The sequence below is a fragment of the Chlorocebus sabaeus genome, chromosome 9 (genome assembly GCF_047675955.1).
Source record: "Chlorocebus sabaeus isolate Y175 chromosome 9, mChlSab1.0.hap1, whole genome shotgun sequence".
NCBI classification, from domain to species: domain Eukaryota; kingdom Metazoa; phylum Chordata; class Mammalia; order Primates; family Cercopithecidae; genus Chlorocebus; species Chlorocebus sabaeus.
Genome location: NC_132912.1, coordinates 116542382 through 116565443, shown reverse-complemented (window position 1 = coordinate 116565443; position 23062 = coordinate 116542382). Strand labels below are relative to the sequence as shown.

General features: G+C 37.6%; 2 protein-coding genes across 6 annotated transcripts in view; one reads left to right on the top strand and one right to left on the bottom strand.

Annotated features, from left to right (window-relative positions):
- NHLRC2 (NHL repeat containing 2) overlaps positions 1–3150 on the bottom strand; it is a 61828-nt gene extending 58678 nt beyond the window's left edge. Inside the window, exon 1 of one of the 3 annotated variants that reach the window (XM_007964123.3) lies at positions 2753–3150. In XM_007964123.3, the coding sequence (XP_007962314.1) occupies positions 2753–2930 (178 nt within the window). In that variant the 5' untranslated portion in view covers positions 2931–3150. The remainder of the gene's footprint in view (positions 1–2752) is intronic. The other 2 variants (XM_073019382.1, XM_073019383.1) reach the window with 2 other exon arrangements.
- DCLRE1A (DNA cross-link repair 1A) lies at positions 1538–22772 on the top strand. Of its 3 annotated transcripts, XM_007964125.3 has the most exons (10): positions 3160–3450; positions 3950–5084; positions 6864–8528; positions 10197–10330; positions 11728–11846; positions 13303–13443; positions 15014–15159; positions 15944–16098; positions 20271–20412; positions 22187–22772. In XM_007964125.3, exons 2-10 carry the CDS (start codon positions 4625–4627, stop codon positions 22345–22347), a joined length of 3123 nt encoding a protein of 1040 aa, XP_007962316.3. In that variant the 5' UTR covers positions 3160–3450; positions 3950–4624; the 3' UTR covers positions 22348–22772. The 3 variants fall into 3 exon arrangements, with proteins under 3 accessions (XP_072875482.1, XP_007962316.3, XP_037865500.2); XM_073019381.1 differs by lacking the exons at positions 3160–3450; positions 3950–5084 and adding an exon at positions 1538–1659; XM_038009572.2 differs by lacking the exon at positions 3160–3450 and having other exon boundaries at positions 3591–5084.
- The last annotated feature ends 290 nt before the right edge of the window (positions 22773–23062 follow it).

The window sequence follows — 23062 nt, the reverse complement described above, 5'->3', positions numbered from 1 at the left end:
CTGAAATATTCTGGATTTGAATGAGACCGTAAATACAAAATAAAATACGTTAAATGTAAAGTTAAGCAAAATACACTAATTGTTGTTACAGATTTCACTGAAGTAACATTAATATTGATGAAAAACGTGTTCCCTTTCCTCCAAAAAAAGTAAACTGTGTACTATGAAGAAAGATTTTGTTAACTAATAATAAAGTACAGCATCTCTATTTAATCAATTTAAGAAAACAAAGTTTACTGCTTATAAATAACTCAATGCAGCTATTACAACTATTAATTATACCTTGAAGCAGGTATTTAGAATAGTAGCAACTGAAAGCCAAAGTTGAGAGGAATAAGTAAACAGTAACAACTAATGACTAACAATTAACTGTAGCTACTCAATCCTAACAAAATTCTAGAAAATAAAAAATCTGCAGATCAAACTAGTATTTGGGTCAATTAGTCCAAATTAATGAGGTTTCAGTATACAATGACCTCAATTATCCATTTTGCTAAAGTATTAATTATATACCAGATCAAGTGATCATACAAAACTTCACACTAGTTAATGTATATTTCATACCCTACTTGCAAAATATTTATGAATTTGTCTTTTATGACTTTTCTGTAAATAGTCAAGAGTGGCTTACATCTGGGGGTATAGAAAGAATTATTACATCTCAGTTACTGTGCTAGATACTTACCAGACTTAATAATAATGTATTTTACAGTAACAATAATTACAATGAATACAATAAAAAGGTGCTAACATTTAGTAAGCTGTCCTGTGAATTAAGAATTTTACATATATTACTTTCGAAAAAAATAATAATCCTGAAAGGTAAATAATAGTTCAATTTTGCAAGTGAGAAATATAAGCCTTGGAGGTCAAGTAACTGGCTCAAAATCACACAACAACAAAATGGAAATAACAAGGATCTAATTCCAGGTCTGTGTGAATCTATCCATTACACTGCACTGTCACCCACAAACACGTAAGTCTTCTAAGAAATAAAGCATATAGTTTTTTAGATAAAGTTATGTTTATGACTTCTTGATTATAGTTTACTGCTAAAGAAACTAAGAAAACAGTCATTTCTAGCATTCTGTCCTCAATAATCGGGTCCAGGAGAAAATCATACTATGTTAAACACAAACCCTGAATATTTTATTGTATGTTTTTTTACTTGTCACAGAAGTCAAATCTCATGGGAATAAAATACACTCCCTGTAAATACAAACAAGACTAGAAAATAAAAAACATTCCTCAAATCCCAGTTGATGGCCTGCTTGTTTATAACAGTGTACTTACTATATAACCATCTTCTGTACCAAAATTTTTTAAAATCATCTATTTGTATAGATGTAAACAATATTTTAAAATTTATTTGATTTGATAAGCTTTCATGTACGCAATTATTTTGTAAGAATTCCACAATATTTCAAATCCAGTATAAGATTGATAGTAGGAAAAATAAGCACTTCTCAAGGTGGGTAGTGCAAAAGGCTTGGAAAGACACCAAATACTCTGTTGTCAGAGGCTGGTTCCGGTATACCTCCCATGAGATAACTGAACTCTGCCACATCCGACCAATTAACTATACATGTGGTTTCAGTGTCACGCCAGGACACATGCCAGCACCACCAGGCAAAGCAATGCTACTCCCATCCAAAGAAGGTAAAATACGTTTTCATTTATCATGGCAAGATGTGCTTTACAAACATCCCTGCTGGGAATATCTATTTCTTCATGCTTCAAAAGCTCACATAGCCAGGATTTAAACCCTGGAAATAGGCTATAATTGATTCTAATTTTTAAGAGTATTAGTTTCACGACTTTGAACGGAGAAGCACAGCACAGCTAAGAAACCAGCAAATCTAGGGTCTGTATAATCCAACTGGGGCAGTTATCAGCTGTGAGGCCCTGGGCATGTTATTTAACCTATCTGTGCTTCCACTTCCTCAACTGTAAAAGAGAAATGATCCGAGCACCTCACTGGGCTGTAGAGGTGAATGAATAAGGTAATAGCCCCTCAAGTGTTTAGGACTGTGTGTGGCAAGCAGGGTGCAGTAGCTCAAGCCTGTACTCCCAGCACTTTGGGAAACGGAGGTGGGCGGGTCACTTGAGGTCAGGAGGTCGAGACCAGCCTGGCCAACATGGTGAAACGCCGTCTCTACTAAAAATACACACACACACACACACACACACACGCAAACTAGCCAGGCGTGGTGGCGCGGACCTGTAGTCCCAGCTACTCGAGAGGCTGAGGCAGAGGTTGCAGTGAGCCAAGATCACGCCACTGTACTCCAGACTGGGAGACGGAGCGAGGCACCGTATCCAAAAAAAAAAAAAAAAAAAAAGTGTGTTATACATGAAAAAGTGATCAATAAGTGTCAAGATGATGCCGAAAGATGACGAGACGACATTGGAGAACCACACTGAATGGACAGAATGGTGTGGACGTTGCAATCATTGCCACCAGGGACACTTAACATTCACGGAGTGTCTACTTGACTATCAGGCGCGGGCGAGACTCAAGATACACAGGCGAGTATGTGGATCCCCGTGCCAGGGAAACCCCCAGTCGGTGGCCGCCTGGGGACCCCTGGGAATTGCAGAGTACGCGAGCAGCGGCCCAAGTTAGGCGAAGGGCCACTCCCTGGGGCGCCAGCGACACATACCCGCTTAGCCCCCCGCTTCGGGGGAGGGCGCCGTCCCCGAGGAAGGGGAGGTGCCGGGAGGGGCCCCCACCCCGACGCCAGCCCCTCACCTTCCGGAAACTCGGGTACTGACAAGTCCTGCTCCCAGCCGTCCACCTTCTGCAGATACTGGTAGACCAGGCTGTCCTTCTCCTGCTGGGTAACGGCGTCGAGCAGGGCGTACTCTAGCGAGGTCTGCGCGGGGAGCAGGCCGGAGAGGCTGCGGCCACGGGATCCGGGCGCCGCCATGTTTCCGCCGGGCTCCCGAGGCGGCCGCCGGGCTCGCGGGAGAGTCTCGCTGGGAAAGACAAAACGTTCACTGTCCTGTGGTTTCCAAACGCCGCATTCACTTCACCCTCCACTAGCCCCACTCCACGCCAATGACACTTTTTTCTTTTTAAAGCATACGTCCAAGTGCCAAAAGTCCAAATCGGCGCAGTTCCCGGGCACGCAATTAAACTGCCGTCCCGACCCACCCCGCCCCTTCTCGGTCCCCACGCCGCAGCCGAGCCTGGACATTGAGAGCGCCAGATTCAACATGGAATGAGGCCTCAGGAATAGCGTCCCATAGGCGCAAAGGGAACCATCCCCCACCCTTCACATTGGGAATTAGTAGGCTTCCGAACAAAAATAAAATACAATAAATCCGTAGGACTTAAAAGAGCAACCTATTTTTTTAAAGTATTTTTAAAGTCTCTCTCTTTGACCAGCATCCGCCGATTCGACACGGCACTGACAGCGGGAAGTTGTTCCCGCCAAGACACTAAAGGTAAAGGGGGTAGGGATAACCTCGAGAGAGAAGGTTTTGTAAGCTGGGAGTGACTGGCGCGAATGGCATTCACTTACAAATACAGCGTTTTGTCATCTGGGAGTGCTGAAAGTGCGGGTGCGAACAGATTTTTAGGTGGGGGTGCGGAGGGGAGCGGATGCAGCTGGAGCGGCTCCCTTGGGGCGCCGAGTGGCAGGTGGGCGGCGGCGAGGGTCCTTGAGGGCAGACCTCAGAGTCTTCAAAAGGGGAGGAGTCTGAGGGCTTTTTTGGAGCTGGCTGTGCTTCCTGGAGAGGGTTAAGGCCCCGCTTCCTGGCCTTGCAGCCTCTAATGCCAGAAGATAAGGGAGAGGCTGGCGTGTGACCCCGTTTTGAGGTGGACAGAGGGCTGGCCACCTTCGGAACCATGGGTGCGATACGGAGTCAGACCTCAATACAAGCCCACTGTTTCACATATTTGAACTTTTTTCACATATCTGAAGTTTTCTTGTTCACTGTGCAGGGATTGTTCATTGCTGCCGGAGGAAGATCATGGACTGTCCCGGGAAACTGAAGTGGTTGAGTATCCACTAGTCGTGGATAATGGCAGTGACTTCGCAGTTTTTTGCGAATTACACATCTCTTTGATTATGTTGTGACTAGTTTTGTTGGTAAACTGAGATAGCCATTTAGTGTTTGGGATACCTGTTGATCCACTTGTCCAGGGAGTGTGGTTGGATTTATGAATTATTTGGACGGTTGTCCACTTGAGAGAACGACAGTAGCTTCATAACAATGTTACAAAGCTCATTCTAAGATTAAGCTGGCTGTTGAACCTGTATTTCCCATTAGTGCTTAATTTTCGAAGTATTATTCTTATTTTTATGAATCAAGTCCTGGAAAAGGACAAGATATTTGAACGAAATAGCATCCATAATGGAGAACTCCACAGTTGCTGCTCCTGTGATAGGTTTATCTTAGTTTTATTGTGGTATGTATGGAACAGCAGGTGTTGTCAGATACAAGGTTTGTAGCTTGCCGATATGTGCATTACCAACACTCCAGATTCCCATTGAGTTGGTGGGGGTTTTGTTACCTTTGTTTTCTCAGCAAAATAATTCTATAACTTCTTGTGACAAGAAATGGACTCTCAATTTACTTAAGATTAATACTTCTTGAATGATAAAATCATTTTGCCATGTTAGAAGACATTTCCGAAGAAGACATTTGGGAATACAAATCTAAAAGAAAACCAAAACGAGTTGATCCAGATAATGGCTCTAAAAATATTCCAAAATCTGTTGAAAAAGGAACAGATGGAAAACACCAGTCAAAACGGAATAGAAACAGAAAAAGAGCCACAGAAGCTAAAGAGGTGAAGGACCATGAAATGCCCCTTGAAAATGCAGATTGTCAGACTTCTGTAGCTTCTAGTCAGAACTCAAGTTGTGGAGATAGTATTCAGCACACCCAAGACAAGGAGACTACTCCAGGAAAGCTCTGTAGAACTCACAAAAGCCAACGCGTGTCCCCAAAGATACGTCCAGTTTATGATGGATACTGTCCAAATTGCCAGATGCCTTTTTCCTCATTGATAGGGCAGACACCTCGATGGCATGTTTTTGAATGTTTGGATTCTCCACCACGCTCTGAAACAGGTAAGACTGCAGAAAAGCTAGCAGTTTCTAAATCATCTAAAAAGTCTTCGTTAGGTCAGACATACCAATTCAGTGAAACAAGGAAGGCAAGCAGTAAACTAAAAGAGAGATGGGACACTGGGAGACACCCCCCATACTTGTCAACGGTATAATAGTAAAGAAAATGGCAGACTAGAAAACAGTTTAAATACGTTGCGTTATTTCATAAAAGTTCCTAAGTATCTGGATTATTTTCCATAAATGTTAATTGTATCCTTACTATGCTGGGTACTTTCACACTGTTTACTTACCCGACTTTCACAACCACCATATAAGGTAGGTAGTATTGGCATTTTATAGATGAAAGTTCTTAAAAGTCAAGTAACTTGCCCAGTTGGTTATTTTTATGGAACTCCTTAGAAAACTATAAATAGGCTGGGCACAGTGGCTCGTGCCAGTAATCCCAGTACTTTGGGAGGTCGAGGCAGGCGGATCACTTGAGCCTAGGAGTTCAAGACCAGCCTGTGCAACATGGTGAAACCCCGTCTTTACCAAAAAAAAAAACCAGAAATTAGCCAGGTGTGGTGGGCTACTTGGAAGGCTGAGGTGGGAGGATCACCTGAGCCCAGGAGGTGGAGGCTATGGGGCGCTGTGATCATGCCACTGCACTCCAGCGTGGCGGGGGCGACAGAGTGAGACCTTGTCTGAAAAAAAAAAAAAAAGTATAGATATAGTATGGTTTCTAAATATGGTTATGTTTTAGTCATCATGCTAATGTATACAGGAAGAGGAACTGTGAGGGAGTCTTAGGTGATTAAGATTCTAACAATAAATGTGTCAAATGATAATAAAAGTATGCTTTTTTTAATCTTCTAAAATATATAATAAGTATTTAACGTAGAAAATCCTACTTGGAATATATATGGACAACGGGTTGTTGTGATTCTTTTTATATTTTAAAATCATTTATATTCCATATATAGATTGTTTCATCTGAAAAAGTTAAATTCGGTAAAATAAAAAAATACTCAATATGGCTTTCATGTTAGCTATGATTCAGAATAAATTTTATTGTTAACCTGTAGTTATTTTAAAGTACTGCATGAAGACACACACACAGAAAAACCTCTTCTTTAAATTTGGCATTAGCCTTTCCCATAAAAGGATAGCAAGTGAAAACCTCATAAATTTGCTAGTAATTTGCTTTCATGTAACTTGAAAATCAAGAATGGAAATTGGAGTCCGTGGTTGAAGACCTTAGGGTGAAATGTCTTATGGATGAAGCCACCTCAAAAAAATTTTCCTTCGGTTTTTCACTAAACTCCTGTGAATAGACTCTCAGATGGCTCTCTTGAATTAAATTACATTCTATAACAAATGCTTTTAAGAGGCATTTTTAAGTTAGGTTGTAAGCCATGACGTTTTCTAATTTAATATAAGAAATATAACATCTTTTTTGAGGGGAGGGAGGTGTCATTTTTTGATAAACCTGGAAATTAACATATACAGGGATATGCCAAGATGGCTTATGGAAAGTTTCTCAATCATGGTAGTATGACAGGGAAGAGTTTCCAAATTAGTAAAGCCTTATAATTAACCAATTTCTCAAATTCTATTCTTAGAATAGAATCTAAAACTTGTTCAGCGTATCAACAATTATAACTACTCTTATTAAAATTGTTACTTTTTATTGTATACAACGTGAATGTTAAATAATGGAACCCAATTTATACTGCTAATGTTGTCAAAGCTTAGTATATTCTTTGATCCTGTAATTTTTTTTCTTTATTAAAATTTCAGAGTGTCCTGATGGTCTTCTGTGTACCTCAACCATTCCTTTTCATTACAAGAGATACACTCACTTCCTGCTAGCTCAAAGCAGGGCTGGTGATCATCCTTTTAGCAGCCCATCACCTGCATCAGGTAGCAGTTTCAGTGAGACCAAGTCAGGTGTTCTTTGTAGCCTTGAGGAAAGATGGTCTTCGTATCAGAGCCAAACCGATAACTCGGTTTCAAGTGATCCCTTACTGATGACACAGTATTTAAAAAAGTCTCCATCTCCAACCAAAGCCAGTGAAAAGATTTCTGCTAATATCCAAACGTCCCAACAAGCTCTACAATTTACAGAATTTGTTGAGAATGACAAACTGGTAGGAGTTGCTTTGCGTCTTGCAAACAACTCAGAACACATAAATTTACCATTGCCAGAAAATGACTTTAGCGACTGTGGAATCTCCTATTCTCCACTTCAAAGTGATGAAGACACTCATGATACCGATGAAAAACTGGATGATTCACAACAACAACTGTTTTTTACCGAAAGCTCTAAAGATGGCAGCCTCGAAGAAGATGATGACAGCTGTGCTTTTTTTAAAAAACGACATGGTCCCTTACTGAAGGACCAGGATGAGAGCTGCCGCGAAGTGAACAGCTTCTTAACTCAGGATAAGTATGATGAAGGAGTGTATAGATTCAATAGTCTAAATGATTTATCTCAACCTATTTCCCAAAATAATGAGAGTACTTTGCCTAATGATCTGGCATGTACTGGTGGTGATTTTGTGTTGTTTCCACCTGCATTGGCAGGAAAGCTTGCTGCTTCTGTTCATCAGGTAGCTAAAGCAAAACAAGATGAGCCAGAATTTCACTCAGCTCAATCAAATAAACAGAAACAGGTAATTGAAGAATCAGCTGTTTACAATCAGGTTTCTCTTCCGTTAGTTAAGAGTTCAATGTTGAAACCTTTTGAAAGTCAGGGAGAAGGGTATCTTTCTTCCCAACCAACCCAAAGTAAAATTAGAAAATTATCAAGTGAGGACTCGAAGGCTAAGAATAATACTAACTCAGCATGTTGCTGCAGAAAGGCATTAGATGGTGTGCCCGTTGGTAAAGCTACAATTTTAAATACAGAAAACTTTTCTAGTACACCTGCTCCTAAGTATTTGAATATATTGCCTTCTGGTCTTGAGTGTAATGCAAGACATCCTTCTACCAAGGTAATGAAGCAAATGGATATAGGTGTGTATTTTGGACTACCTCCCAAAAGAAAAGAAGAAAAATTGCTAGGGGAAAGTGCATTAGAAGGGATAAACTTAAGTCCAGTTCCAAGTCCTAATAAAAAGAGGTCCTCGCAGTGCAAGAGGAAGGCAGAAAAATCTTTAAGTGATTTAGAATTTGATGCAAGTAATTTAAATGAGAGTCAGCTTTCTGTGGAACTTTCTAGTGAGAGGTCACAGCGTCAAAAAAAGAGACGTAAAAAGTCAAATTCACTGCAGGAAGGAGTGTATCAGAAGAGATCAGATCACCTTATTAATACTGAATCTGAAGCAGTCAATTTAAGTAAAGTCAAAGTGTTCACAAAATCAGCTCATGGTGGGCTGCAAAGGGGGAACAAGAAAATCCCAGAGTCATCTAATGTAGGAGGATCAAGAAAAAAGACATGTCCATTCTACAAGAAAATACCTGGTAAGTTGAAATATCAATACTCGATGTATCAACAAAGACAACATTTTTGAACTTTGTGTTTATTGCCTGTTGTGTGTGTGTGTGTGTGTGTGTGTGTGTGTATGAAACAATTTTTCGTATGTGTTTCCTTTGCTTTTGTGATACTTCATGAGCCTCTAACGTAGATTTGTTTTTTGCCTATTTTATTTTTTTTGCTCCATTCAGTTCATCAAGTTTCTATTAAACATGTCCTCTATGTAAGTGACTATACTAGTTAGGTAGATATTACAGGCTATAGAAAGATTAGTAAGAGAGGAGTAGGGATTCAGCTTAATACAAAAGGAAGAAAGGCATCTCTGTAAATAACTATAATAAAAGGCAGCCTCTAAATGCTTGTGAGAAATGCAAAGTACTAAATAGTTTCAAAGATGGGAAATGTCACAGGTTTTACCTATCATAGTAAATGCCAAAAATTTAAAAACCGTATTAGAACTTAGTTTCTCTGCCCTTTCATATACTTGGTTGCTGTCAGCATATACTTGGTTGCTGAAAGATTTTTAAAGTGCTTTATTGATGTTCTAGATCTATAATTTGTTAATATAGCATTTATATATAGAATAGCATTTATATACTTCATAACACAAGTGGTGTTTTTAATAATTATTTTGATTAATTTTCTGTACTTTATTTTATTTATTTATTTAGAGACGGAGTCTCACTCTGTCACCCCGGCTGGAGTGCAGTGGCGTGATCTCAGCTTACTGCAAGCTCTGCCTTCCGAGTTCACGCCTTTCTCCTGCCTCAGCCTCCCAGGTAACTGGGATTACAGGCACCCACCACCATGCCCAGCTAATTTTTTTTTGTATTTTTAGTAGAGACAGGGTTTCATCATGCTAGTCAGGATGGTCTTGATCTCCTGACTTTGTGATCCACCTGCCTCGGCCTCCCAAAGTGCTGGGATTACGGGCGTGAGTCACCGAGCCCGGCCAATTTTCTATACTTTAAATGATCCTAAAACCGTGTGTTGATAAGCCTCAGTAGAATTGAGAAGTTATGCTTATTTATTTGCACATCGCCAGTCAGTACACTTAATTATTTCTTGCATAAGCACATTTTACAACGGTATTTCTCAACCTCTTCTTCATCACTGCTCCTCTAAGGAACTTTTTTAGACTTTTTTTTTTTTCTTGTTTCCCACCCCTCTTCTCCAGTTTGACTGTGCAGCGAAATTCAAAGATGATAGATACATTGTTTGTGTCATATGTGAGATTGTGTTGGCCCTCAAGCATTTTGGCTTCCTTAGATCAATACTGCCCCCATTGAAAATTCATGTTTTAGAAGAAAGTTAGCATTCTCCTTTTGCTGTTTTGCAGAAGTCAAGTGCTAAGTATTATGAAAGTATTAGTTAAAACAAAGAAGTAATTGGTTTGTAGCCTAGAATTTTAAAAAATTCTTTGGTGCAGTTATTCACAAATAAAGGTCTCTATACTGAGATACTTGGTAGAAACTTTTAAGACATTCTCATATTTAGTGTTACCTTTTGCTAAATTTATGTGGTATAAGTTTTTAAATATAGTTAAATTGGAAATAAGAGGTAAAGAGGATAAAGGGTTCATTCAGTATTTATCATCAAATTGGGTATCTTTGTTAGCTCTTGCTCAGCCTACTGTGTCGGTATTTTGATTGCAGGAACTGGCTTTACAGTTGATGCCTTTCAGTATGGCATGGTTGAAGGTTGCACAGCCTATTTTCTCACACATTTTCATTCTGATCATTATGCTGGATTGTCTAAACACTTCACATTTCCAGTTTATTGTAGTGAGGTAAGTTTTAGTATTCTAACTTTTGACTTTGTAGAATGCTGTGAATTTCTAAGCAATGTCGTTAAAAAAGAATAATTAAAACAGATCTTTCATTCTACTAGAAAAAAATATGAGAAAACATATTCCACATGAAAGTTCTAAACTTAAACGAGTTAACATCAAGTTTCAGTTTTTAGAAAACATATGTTTTATTACATGGAAACAAAAGATAAACTATTTCACGAAGTACTAAAAACAAGAAGTTGCATTCAGTAAACATTCACTGAAAGCCTAAATGGATTCTAGGCAAAATACAGTCAGCCTGCTGTATCTGTGAGTGCCCTATCCATAGATTCAACCAACTGCAACCGAAAAGATTCAAAAATAAAAAATAATACAACAATGAAAAATAATGCAAATTTTAAAATATAGTATAACAACTATTTACATGGAATTTACATTGTATTTAGGTGTTATAATTAAAGATGATTTAAAGAGGGTATGCATAGGTTATATGCAAATACTGTGCTATTTTATGTAAGGGACTTGAGCATCCTGAGATTTTGGTGTCCTCAGGGAGTCCTGGAACCACTCCCCTGCAGATACTGAGGGACATGACTGTATCGAGCTTCAAGGAGCTTATAACCTCCAGAGGAAACATTCATAAATAATGCCACATTGGAATTGGTATTATAATAGAAAAATGAATGGAGTACCTAGGAGTAGGGAGAAGAGAGTGCTTTACCCTGTCCTGGGCTAAGGTTAGACACAGTTTTGTGGTAAAAGATACCTTGAACTAATTATTAAAAAGTGAACACTTTAATGCTCATTACCAAAGGCTTGAACTAGAATTTGATTTAATCCTCACAGCATTCTTGAAGCGTGCTTCAAGAATTCTTTTTATTAATGAAACACCTGAGGTTTGGAGAAGTTAAGTGACGTGCCCCAGGTCACAGAGATAGTAATGGCAGAGTCTGAACTTGTATGCAAATCTGTCTGATTCCAGGACCAGGCAGAGGAAAGAGCATTCTAGGTAGAGAATAAAGTTTATGTAAAGGCACAGGCACCTGAGAAATATGCCCATTCCAGGCACTTCAGATAATTCAAAATGGCTAGAACGCAAGGTAGGGAATAATAGGAGACAAATCCACAGGAATGGGCTGGAACCAGATCACTCAGGCTTTTGTATGTCATAGTGAGGATGGACTCTTCACAGATGAGGTGAAGTCAGTGACGATGTTCAAGCAGAGTAGTGGCACAGCCATTACAGGAAATTCTTCCTGGCGTTGTGGAGTGTTTACTTAAATATGAGCAGGAAAAGGGATGTTATTAAGATGCTATGGTTCTAAACTAGATACGAAATAAAATACTTATTTAGTGTTTTACTGCATCAGCAATAAGCACATCCTGTTTTGCAGATAACTGGAAATTTGTTGAAGAACAAACTTCATGTGCAAGAACAATATATTCATCCATTGCCACTGGACACTGAATGTGTCGTGAATGGTGTCAAAGTTGTTTTGCTTGATGCCAATCAGTAAGTATTAAAGTCATCTTAATAGCACATTTTTTAAATGTTCCAAAGGACAACACATTGGCATGATTATTTAATAACTTTTTCCATTATAATTAATATGCTTGATATTTCTTAAAACTTGAGTAAGATGTTTCTCCTTTTGAAAAATAATGTGCCCGATTATAGAAGCAGAGATTAAAATTAAAGGGATCCTCTAAATGTTATCTAACCCATTTTTTTATCCGGTTTAAATTATTACACTTGACATCTGAGATTCCATCTTATTTTTTAAAATACCTTAACATATTGTTGCTGCTGTTCTTTGCAAGATAACATTTTGCCATTTTCTTTAGTATCATATACATATAAATTAACAGCTTGTACTCCATTCGGATACAAGAGGGTCAGTTTTATCTCCTCCTACCCCTCTTTAAGAAATCATTTAGCCTTTAGATATTAAAGATTTGGAAGATTTTTTTTTCTTGGAAATAGCCTCTATTTTTCCTTCTTTTTTCCTTTTAATATAAAGTACTATCAGCATTCATGTTGTCGAAACACATTCATGTTATCAACTCTGCCGCTTTCTACTTTCCATAGAATGTTAGCCCTCTGTACCATAGAGGTCATAGATGAAAAGAAAGAAGACTAAATACAGGTTTCCTAAAATCCAGGCCAAGCTATTACATTTGGTTGCCTTTAAGGTTTTGTCTGCTAATTTTGCTGCTTTTTTTTTTTTTTTAATTGCCAGTTTGAGTTCTGATTTTTTTTTTTTTTTTTTTTTTGAGACGGAGTTTTGCTCTTTTTGCCTAGGTTGGAATACAATGGCACAGTCTCAGCTTGCTGCAACCTCTGCCTCCCAGGTTCAAGCGATTCTCCTGCCTCAGCCTCCCAAGTAGCTGGGATTACAGGCGCGCACCACCACACCCAGCTAATTTTTGTATTTTTAGTAGAGACGGGGTTTTGCTGTGTTGGCCAGGCTGGTTTCGAACTCCTAACCTCGGGTGATCCGCCCACTTCGGCCTCCCAAAATGCTGGGATTACAGGCATGAACCACCATGGGCGGCCAAGTTCTGATTTTTAAAGTCAACTTTATGGGTTTTTCACCATAGATCACAAAGTTAGCATCAAGCTAGTATCACATAGTTCGATGTCTCAGGTGTACAAAACAGTCTTACCAGGCATAATATTCCTAGGGTTCAGAGTTCATTTCCCAGGAGCCAGCCAAGGGCCAATCCTGAAGACATGCTTTTCTTGGGAATGTGTGGAGGTTGAGCAACCTGGGTCTGCCTTTCCTGCACATCAGTTCTTTTTATGATGTAAATTTCCTTGAGTTGAAGTGCCGCATTTCCTCTGTAGTGCAATGCTATGTCATTGTGGTCAGCTAATAAAGTGTGCTCACTTGGTGATAATTGAAATAGATACTGTTCCTTTAGGTGCTTGCCTGTGTTAAGAACACTCCTTTGAAATTTGTGTTCAGCTGTCCAGGTGCTGTCATGATCCTCTTTTATCTTCCTAATGGTACTGTCATATTACACACGGGAGACTTCAGAGCAGATCCCAGCATGGAACATTCTCTTCTTGCGGACCAGAAAGTCCATATGCTGTACTTAGATACCACGTAAGAGAGGCTTTTTTTGTGTGCTTCCTTTTCCCACTTACAGCCTTTGCTCTCTGTATTATGGTTATCAAAATGACGGCTTATTGCCAATTATTATTTTAAGGCTCTTTTATCAGAGGGATGCTGTTTGAAAAATACGTATGTACTTGGTTAAGGGCAAATTTGAGATTGCATGTGTTAACTGACTACAGCTCATTTTTTTTTTTGCGATTTATTTTTGAAAACATGTTATATGAGAATCCTGTTAAACAAGGAAGAAAAACTTAGGAGCAAACTTTAGGAAGACACCCTTTTAAGAGTAACTGTGTAGCTACTAATTGTGAAGAGAATACAGAGGCCAAAATGTGATTCTGTTTTTGGGTATCCAAAGTTACTGTTGTTCTTTTCTTAAAAGATGATTTATAAGTGACAGTTTTGAATTCCTGAGTACTATAAATATAATGGCATAAGCCATTACATTTTAACTGTGTATGTATTTCTCCCTAGCTTTATTAAGTAAATAAAAATTGTATATATTTCTGGTATATGATATGATTTTATATATTAAAATAACTCATCCACTTGTTAGAAATTATCTTAATCATTTCAACCTGTTTCAAGGAGAAGTACATTTGGATGCGATATTTTAGTAAAAGACTGTCTTTCCGCATCCAGTTTTCTCACATTGTAACTGATTTTTCCACTCTTCTATGTGAGTTTTAAGCACTGGATAAATTAAGAAAATAAGTTTTTTAAAAAAAAAAAACAAACCTTTTTTGTTACCTAGTTCTATTCTGATATGATTCTGAATTTCCTCATGGGTTTTTAATGAGAAAGTTTTTCTTCCTCTTCTTTAATGGTTGACTAGCAAAAACAATTCCAAAAACTGGGAAAAATGTTTGTTTTTTGTGGCTTATTACATTTTTAGTGAAAAAGTGCTTACTTTTCATCTCAAATATAGATAGATAGATAGTAGCTTAGAGTTAATTTATCACTGGGTTATACTGTATGGAGATAGACCCAACTGGATCTGTTTTATTTGTGTGTGTGTGTGTGTGTGTGTGTACACGTATATGTATATATACACATAGTATATATATTCTGTCTGTAAAGAATGATATTAATATCAACCGTGTCAATATTAACTGATTTAAAACTGTTTCACTAAATTCATGTTTAGTTTCATTACTTTAATCATTTTTTGTTAAGTCAATCTTTAGTCCAGATATAATCCTTATCAATATGATTTTTTGATAGTGTTTGAGGTTAAATAAAAGATACTGAGTTTTATCATTTATAACTAAAATAGCTGGCTTGCTAGAAATATTCTTGGGGAAAAAAGTCTTCAAAAAGACAATTTTTTGAGAGTGGTAAAAGAAATATAATGAAAAAGAAAACTTACAATTTGATCATAAGTTAGTAGTAACTGGTAAATAATTCTAACTACAGGCAGTGAGATAACTTGTGGTGTTAATATATTATACTGCTGTTGTATGTAAGTTACTAACGCTTGTTTTCTAAAATAGCATCCAGGTTAAGGTGATGGCTTTTTTATTGTTCTTTTAGTAAGTACCATGTTTCCATGTTACAGATATTGTAGCCCAGAATACACCTTTCCATCTCAGCAAGAGGTTATCCAGTTTGCCATCAACACTGCCTTTGAGGCTCTAACTCTAAACCCACATGCTCTTGTTGTCTGTGGCACTTACTCTATTGGAAAAGAGAAAGTCTTCCTAGGTAAGTGATAGGTGTATCTAATTTACATTAATATATTATAAAGATCAGATTCTTTTTGCATAAAACCCTTTAAGTTTCTACTCTTGCATTTGATAATTATTTCCTGTAATGATTCAATATTACCTTTGAAGTTGAAGGAAAATTTGATAGTTTGAAACATTTAATTTTTGAAAGGTTTGACTTTAGGGAAACATTTGATAAGTGTGTTTAATTTAGGCTTTCTAGATATAAGAAATTTATAGAGCAACTGCCCATGCTACATTATTATTTAGTAAACTTTGAAAGATGATTAATGCATAGCTGTATTGCTACATTCTTTGAGGATAATAATTATGTTAGCAATCAGTTTTAATTTTTGTTCCTAAATGATTTCTGGATGTATAACTTAGTTTTTCCCGGTAGTATTGTACTAATTTGCAAAATACTTTCTATTTCATCTTAAGTATGGCCACATTATATCAAACATTAAAGATGATAAAGCCGGGACTTTTAACTTCTTCAAATTTAGTTCTTTCCCTTCCTCTATCCACTTTCTATACACTTTTGCAGTTTTTAAATAGTAAATAGTAAGCCTTTAAAACTAAATTATTTGGTTTTCTCACAATTTATTCCACACAGTAAACTAACAAAATGATTCTGTCTTTTTGAGATATCATGGTAAAAATGTGAATGTTTTGAATTTCCTTTTATTTGGTAAATTCTTACCTTAAAATTTGCTTAAGCTGTAACTATTTTTTTCACAAGCTGTAAGTTTACTATTTTTAACCTTTTCTTTTGCCCATAGCCATTGCTGATGTTTTAGGTTCAAAAGTGGGCATGTCCCAGGAAAAATATAAAACTCTGCGGTGCCTCAATATACCAGAAATTAATTCACTCATCACTACCGACATGTGCAGTTCATTGGTTCACCTTCTCCCAATGATGCAAATTAATTTTAAGGTAAGCATTCAAGAGATATGTCTTTTAGGGTGAACTGAAAAAGGTAATCTTATGATTTTAAACTACATTTAACTTACAGGAATTCAATTATAATAGAGACACCCATATTAAAATTTGCCCTAGACGATCTTTTAAGAGGAATTTTAAATGTTCATAGTTTTTCTAGATGTGCAACTCTGTAGAGTAATTCATATGCCCACCAGAAGTTTAGGAACTAGAGAACTAACATATAGGAAGGAACAAAAATGGAAAGGTATGCAGCTATCTGGTCATTCAAACCTTCAATTTTTAAGATCATTTTCCAGTTCTTTCTGGGTGAGTGGGGAAATGAGTGGAGAATCTAAGAGGTTCTTTCTTTACTTCAGGTCTATTCTATTCTGTATTAATATTGAGCCTTTCTAGATTGATAAATATTGAAAATTTACTTGTTATGACAATTAAATGAAATAGTGGAAGTATATCCTAAGAGGAAGTTTGAACATTAGTTCTAAAGTGTAAGTTAAGACATATGGTATGACCTTGCTGGGATTTGGGGGCTTGTCAGATTTATTCATATACTAACTAAAGTTTATTCCATATACTAACATTTTGACACCTGGCAATTGAATACATCAAACCTGTATATTAAAACAAATTCAGAACATAATGCATGAAACAATGTATTTTCACATTTGTTATTGTGTTTATGAAATAAAAAGAATGAATGAAAGGTGAGGCAATGGAGACAGGAAGACTAGAGCATGGCGTGAAGAGGGGCTGGATACTTTGATGGCCAAAGGGAGGAGGGTTGCTTGTTTGTTGGCCATCAGAGATGAGGATTTTTATGTGTGAGGGACAGAGAGAATCTAAGATAAGAGAATAATTGATGAAGTAAGGTTTCTGAGCAACACCTGAAAAGTAGGTAATGAGGTGCATCCACTTTGAACAGGAAGAGGACCACCTCTTCCTCTCTGACAGTTCTCTCACAGCCTACCACTCTACAGACTGTGCGTTCTGATGCATATGGCCTTCTTGTAGAGAGCATATATTTACAAATCCCAACTTAAACAAGATTAAGATTTTCACTAATACTCAAGCGTAATTTTTTTTTTTTTTTTTTTTTTTGAGCAGTCTCGCCCTGTTGCCCAGGCTAGAGTGCAGTGGTGCAACCTTGGCTCACTGCAACCTCTGCCTCCCAAGTTCAAGCGATTGTCATGCCTCAGCCTCCTAAGTGGCCGGAATTACAGGCATGTGCCACCATGCCCAGTTAATTTTTGTATTTTTAGTAGAGATGGGGTTTCGCCATGTTGACCAGGCTGATCTCAAACTCTTGAGCTCAAGTGATCCGCCTGCCTCAGCATCCCAATGTGCTCATATTACAAGTGTGAGCCACCACGTCTGGTCTAAGCATAACTTTTTAATACAGGAATTCAAGTTGGTTTTAATAACTCAGAAATGTTGATTCTGAATGATTTTTTGAGGCTAGTGTCCTTGGAGGAGTGATCTGGAGTCATTAAATCTGTATTTTTGATAGTCGTCAAGTCTGTATGTTTCCACATCTAGGATTTTATAATAAAACACAAGTTCTTTGTGAAAAGGTCAATCTGTAAGGCTCCTAGGTGCTGATGGTATAATACATGATGAGAGATAGAAAAAGCTGAGAAAGGGCAGGTGGTTTCCATTAGGAGGTGGGGTTTACTGACCTCCTGCCCACTGGGCTGTAAGCTTGCAGACAGTGAAATCTGCATCCTCTTTTCCCCCACACTGACCCTAGCAACTGTGTAACACCAGAATGGATAGTTACTGGTTGCCTTCAATCATCCCTCCCCTTCCTCCATTAAAGTGACTGGGTATTGATTTTTTGAAGACTTCTTTTTTTTCTTTTAATATTTGTTTATTAAACATTCCAGCAATGAAAATACATATTTAAAATGTTTTTAAATAGGTGATACATTCACAATGGTAAAAGCAAAAATATAAAACGGCGTATTGTGAAAAGCTTTTTTTCCTCCCCTGTCCCTCGTTTACCTACATATTTTTGGAATATTTCTTTTTTTTTTTTTTTTTTTTTTTTTTTTTGAGATGGAGTCTCGCTCTGTCGCCCAGGCTGGAGTGCAGTGGCTTGGTCTTGGCTCACTGCAACCTCTGCCTCCCGGGTTCACGCCATTCTGCCTCAGCCTCTCAAGTAGCTGGGAATACAGGCGTCCGCCACCACGCCTGGCTAATTTTTTGTATTTTTAGTAGAGATGGGGTTTCACCGTGTTAGCCAGGATGGTCTCCATCTCCTGACCTCGTGATCCTCCTGCCTCGGCCTCCCAGAGTGCTGGGATTACAGGCGTGAGCCACCGCGCCCGGTCTTGGAAGATTTCTTATCTTGAAAATGCACATGGAGCAGAAGCTGATGTTTGTAATTAGAGCCAATTTTTTTTTTACCAGCCAAAAGTTGTGTTTCATGAGAGATAATTACTTTTTGTGAAAAGGTAATCCTAATACAGTTTTCAAGGTGCCCGGGGTATGCCTGAAAGCCTTTGAAAGGCTATAAATAATACCATTCATGCTATGTAGTTCAACATCCCAAGTTCACGTATGTGCTACATAGTTGACTACCAACTGATTTAAACCTGACTGATTGATTGTGGTAAAGTGTTACAACAGTGATGTTATAGATGATTATTTGCATGCTGAAAAAATACTTCTAGTAACATTGCTAAAAGTATCTTTCTCCCAAACTAGTTACAAATAAACTAATAAAGAGAGACAAGTCATAAATCAGGGATTTCATATTGACTAAACTATTCTTAATAAATTTCCTCATGAGAATAGTTCTCAAATTGTGGTTAGTGGGCTACTTGTAGCTGCTGGTAGTCTTTTTTTCTGTAGATTTGGCTTATATGATAATATCCGAAGTTTTTGTTTATGGTACAGGTTAATGATGTTTATGTGGTAACTCTAATTTGTCCCACAAAAAGCAAATATTAATTATCATTTAATTCTTCTGGATGGTTTTGCAGAGACAAATAGGAATGGATAGGTTTGATGATGTGTATTGAAAGTTGGACTCAGTTTATGTATTATATGTATCATTACTCTAAACCTCAGTTTCTTATTTTCTTCCTTTGTGAGGACAAGGGCAGAAGGAATAGTGATTAAACAAATAATATTACATTAGCCAGGTCCTAGACTGAGCAAGGCAAAAACTTGCAAATTTGCAGAGCCAAGAATATTGAAATGGAAATTTAGTTACGTATCAATAATTTTAACTTTTTTGGTGTGCATAGTAATTGGTAAGAAATATGGTTGTCTTATGGTAGGTATTTTTATATTCACTTCTAATTAATAAAAGGCTCTTATTTGATACAAAAGAGAGATCAAAGGATTGTTACCACTTCATCAACAAAATGAATTTTATTATTCATTCTAAGTCTTTGAAACTATGGGTTTTAGTCTCCAGACCAAAAGTATTAGATTTTTTTGTATCCCTCATGCCATTATTATTTATAACTGGATTTCTCTTATCTTTCAAAGACTGAACTTCGGTCATTGATTTTCTAAGAGTTTTATCAAATGTCATCATTTATGATTACTTTAGGGAAGTTTTATTTTACTCAAAACTTATAAGGGGAGCATATTACTTCCAACAATAGTGGTATGAAAAGTTTTAAAAGAAATCTAGTTTGTGTTTAAAGGGTAAAAGTCTTAAACACCTGAAAAGAATGCTATTAAGCAGCTGTAAAATGTATCTCTGTGTTGAGTATAATGCCATTCACATAAAATTATTTCTATCCACCTAGCTATCCCCTTTTGGTGTATATGCATGGAGATATGTTTGCATTGGTGTTTACCATTGTTGATATTATCTCTGTGGAGTAAGATTTGGAGAGTAGTTTTGTTTTTGTTTTTGGTAGCTATCGGAATTGTAATTTGTTTATACCTATTTGCTTGTGTTTAAAGTTGTCTCATTATACTTTTTTTTTTCCAGACTGTACTTGTTTAACTTCAGATAAGTAAAGGAGAAAATATTTTATATATTTTTTCAGTGATTATTTTTTAGAAGCATGGCACTAGGTTGTTGAAGCTAATGCTTAAAAAGTGAAAACTCCCCACGCCTGCGCCAGTATAACATCTTTAATCAGTCTGTTTTATTCCACATAACCCGTCTCCATTGACCTCAATGTGCTGTTTTTATTTAATAGGGCTTACAGAATCATTTGAAGAAGTATGGTGGGAAATACAATCAGATTTTGGCGTTTCGACCTACAGGATGGACACACTCTAACAAGTTCCCTAGAATAGCAGATATTATTCCCCAGACCAAAGGAAACATTTCAATATATGGTATAGTTATTAAATTTTCTAACTTTTAATGTTTATAATTACTTTACATTTTTAAAAATGTTGTAAAGTTCAAATCCAACAAAAACAGGCACCAAAGAATTTAATAATTCAAGAGTTTTCAAATCTCTCTACAACTCTAATCCTGTATCTAGTCCATTGTAAACTGATATAAAGGAGCTTGACTAGTAGATAGACATTAACAAATACAGATCATTTCACTTCGTGATCAGTGATATTGAGAAGAAATTGCAGAATTACTTGAAAGGACTACTGTGGTTACATACTGGAAGTATAGATGACAGTGTGAGATTGGGAGCAGGAAGGTGATGGGTTAGATGTGGTGACAGCAGGAGACACAGGCTTGCCTGTTTTCATCCTTGGAGGAGGTTTACCACTGCCTTCAGAGTTGGCTTATTGCAGTGACAGCTGATGGAAACATGTTTGGTGTGTCACCAGACCAGTGATTTACCCTAAGCCTCTAAAGACCCTAGCATACTGAAAATAGGACCCTTTTCACCTTTCTTTGTGGTACTTGATCTTCAATAAAGAAGATAAAGTGTGTGTGTGTGGGGGGGGGGTTCATTTTTTTTTTTATGTGTGCAAAACTTGGGTACAAATCCACTTACCTGCTCTGGAAGTGAGAGTCTCCTGCTTGTTATTCTTCACATTTGACTCATATTTCTTCCATATTTTCCTGAAACCTGTAGCTAAGTGAAGTGTCTAAAGGAAGAATTGTTTAAAAAGAAGAAAATCCTAATTAAATAGGACTCTCTAGAAATGATGTTATTAAATATACACACAAAAAAGTAATAGATTTTTGAATGTTCTAAGTTTCATATCTGTATTAGTCCATTCTCACACTGCTTTAAAGAACTATCTGAAACTGGGTAATTTATGAAGAATAGAGGTTTAATTGACTCACAGTTCCACAGGCTTAACAGGAAGCATGACTGGGAGGGCTCAGGAAACTTAAAATCATGACAGAAGGCAAAGGGCAAGCAAGCATGTCTTACCTTAGTGGAGCAGGAGAGAGAGAGAGAGTGCGCAAACGGGGAAATGCCACACACTTTCAAACCATCCGATCTCCTGAGAACTCACTCACTATCTTCTTCTGATTATTATTATTTTATTTTTTTATTTTTTTATTTTTTTTGAGACAAGAACTTTGCTGTGTCGCCAGGCTGGAGTGCAGTGGCATAAGCTTGGCTCACTGCAACCTCCATCTACCCGGTTCAAGCAATTCTTCTGCCTCTGTCTCTCGAGTAGCTGGGATTACAGGCATGAGCCACCATGCCTGGCTAATTTTTGTTTTTTTAGTGGCGGTGGGGTTTCACCATGTTAGCCAGGCTGGCCTCGAACTCCTCACCTCAGGTAATCTGCCCGCCTTGGCCTCCCAAAGTGCTGGGATTACAGGCGTGAGCCACCATGCCTGACCAAGAACTCACTCACTATCAGAAGAACAACAAGGGGCAGATCCACCCCCATGATCCAGTCGCCTCCAACCAGGCCCTTCACCCAGTACATAGGGATTACAATTTGAGATGAGATTTGGGTGGGGACACAGAGCCAAACCATATCGACATCATTTTAATGTCTTAATCTTTATTATTCATAAAAGATATCAACAGGTTTTCTTATCAAAACTAAAGCACCAAGGAGTTTTTGACAAAAATACTGTGGATTGCTTTTCTCTTTTGTTTTATTCTATTTTAGGATTGTGAATTTTTAAATTAATTTGATTTTAGTGTACAACTTCGTTTCTTTGGTGTTACAGGAATTCCTTACAGTGAACACAGCAGCTACCTAGAAATGAAGCGCTTTGTCCAGTGGCTGAAGCCCCAGAAAATCATACCTACCGTAAATGTTGGCACCTGGAAATCTAGGAACACAATGGAGAAATATTTTAGAGAGTGGAAATTGGAAGCTGGATATTGATGATACCTCCAAGTATTCAGTAGTAGTTGTAGCTTGGATGTAGCTTGTTAGTACTTAAATCTATAGAGATATGAACTGCACTTTGTGTGGAAAAACCTCAGTAAGATTATTCAGATAGTTTACTTTCTCATTTATGTTTGAACAACATGTTATGGTGCTGAATGCCTCTCAGTGTCATCAAGGATAACTGAAACTGGGTCTCCCTGGGACCCTTAATTTCTTGTCCCCCTGCCCTTCGTGGGCAGTTATATTCTGCATCAAGCCTTGGAAGAGGAAGCAGAGGCAGATTCAGAGACCAGGGATTAATGATAATTAATAAACTAGATGGAAGTATTATATATATAAGTAATTATGTATCTTTAAAATTATGAGATGAAACTTTTATATGACATGCATACCTAAATAAAATTAATATAAAATTTGTTCTAGTGTCTTTTGGTTTTTTTGTTTTGTTTTTAGTAGACTTTATTATTTCTTTATCTATTTATTTTTGAGATGGAGCCTCGCACTGTCACCTGGGCTATAGTGCAGTGGCTCACTGCAGCCTCCACCTCCCGGGTTCAGGTGGGTCTCCTGCCTCTGCCTCCCGAATAGCTGGTATTATAGGTGCCCGCCACCATGCCTGGCTAATTTTTTTTTTTTTTTTTTTTTTTTTTGAGACGGAGTGTCTGTCGCCCAGGCTAGAGTGCAGTGGTGCAATCTCGGCTCACTGCAA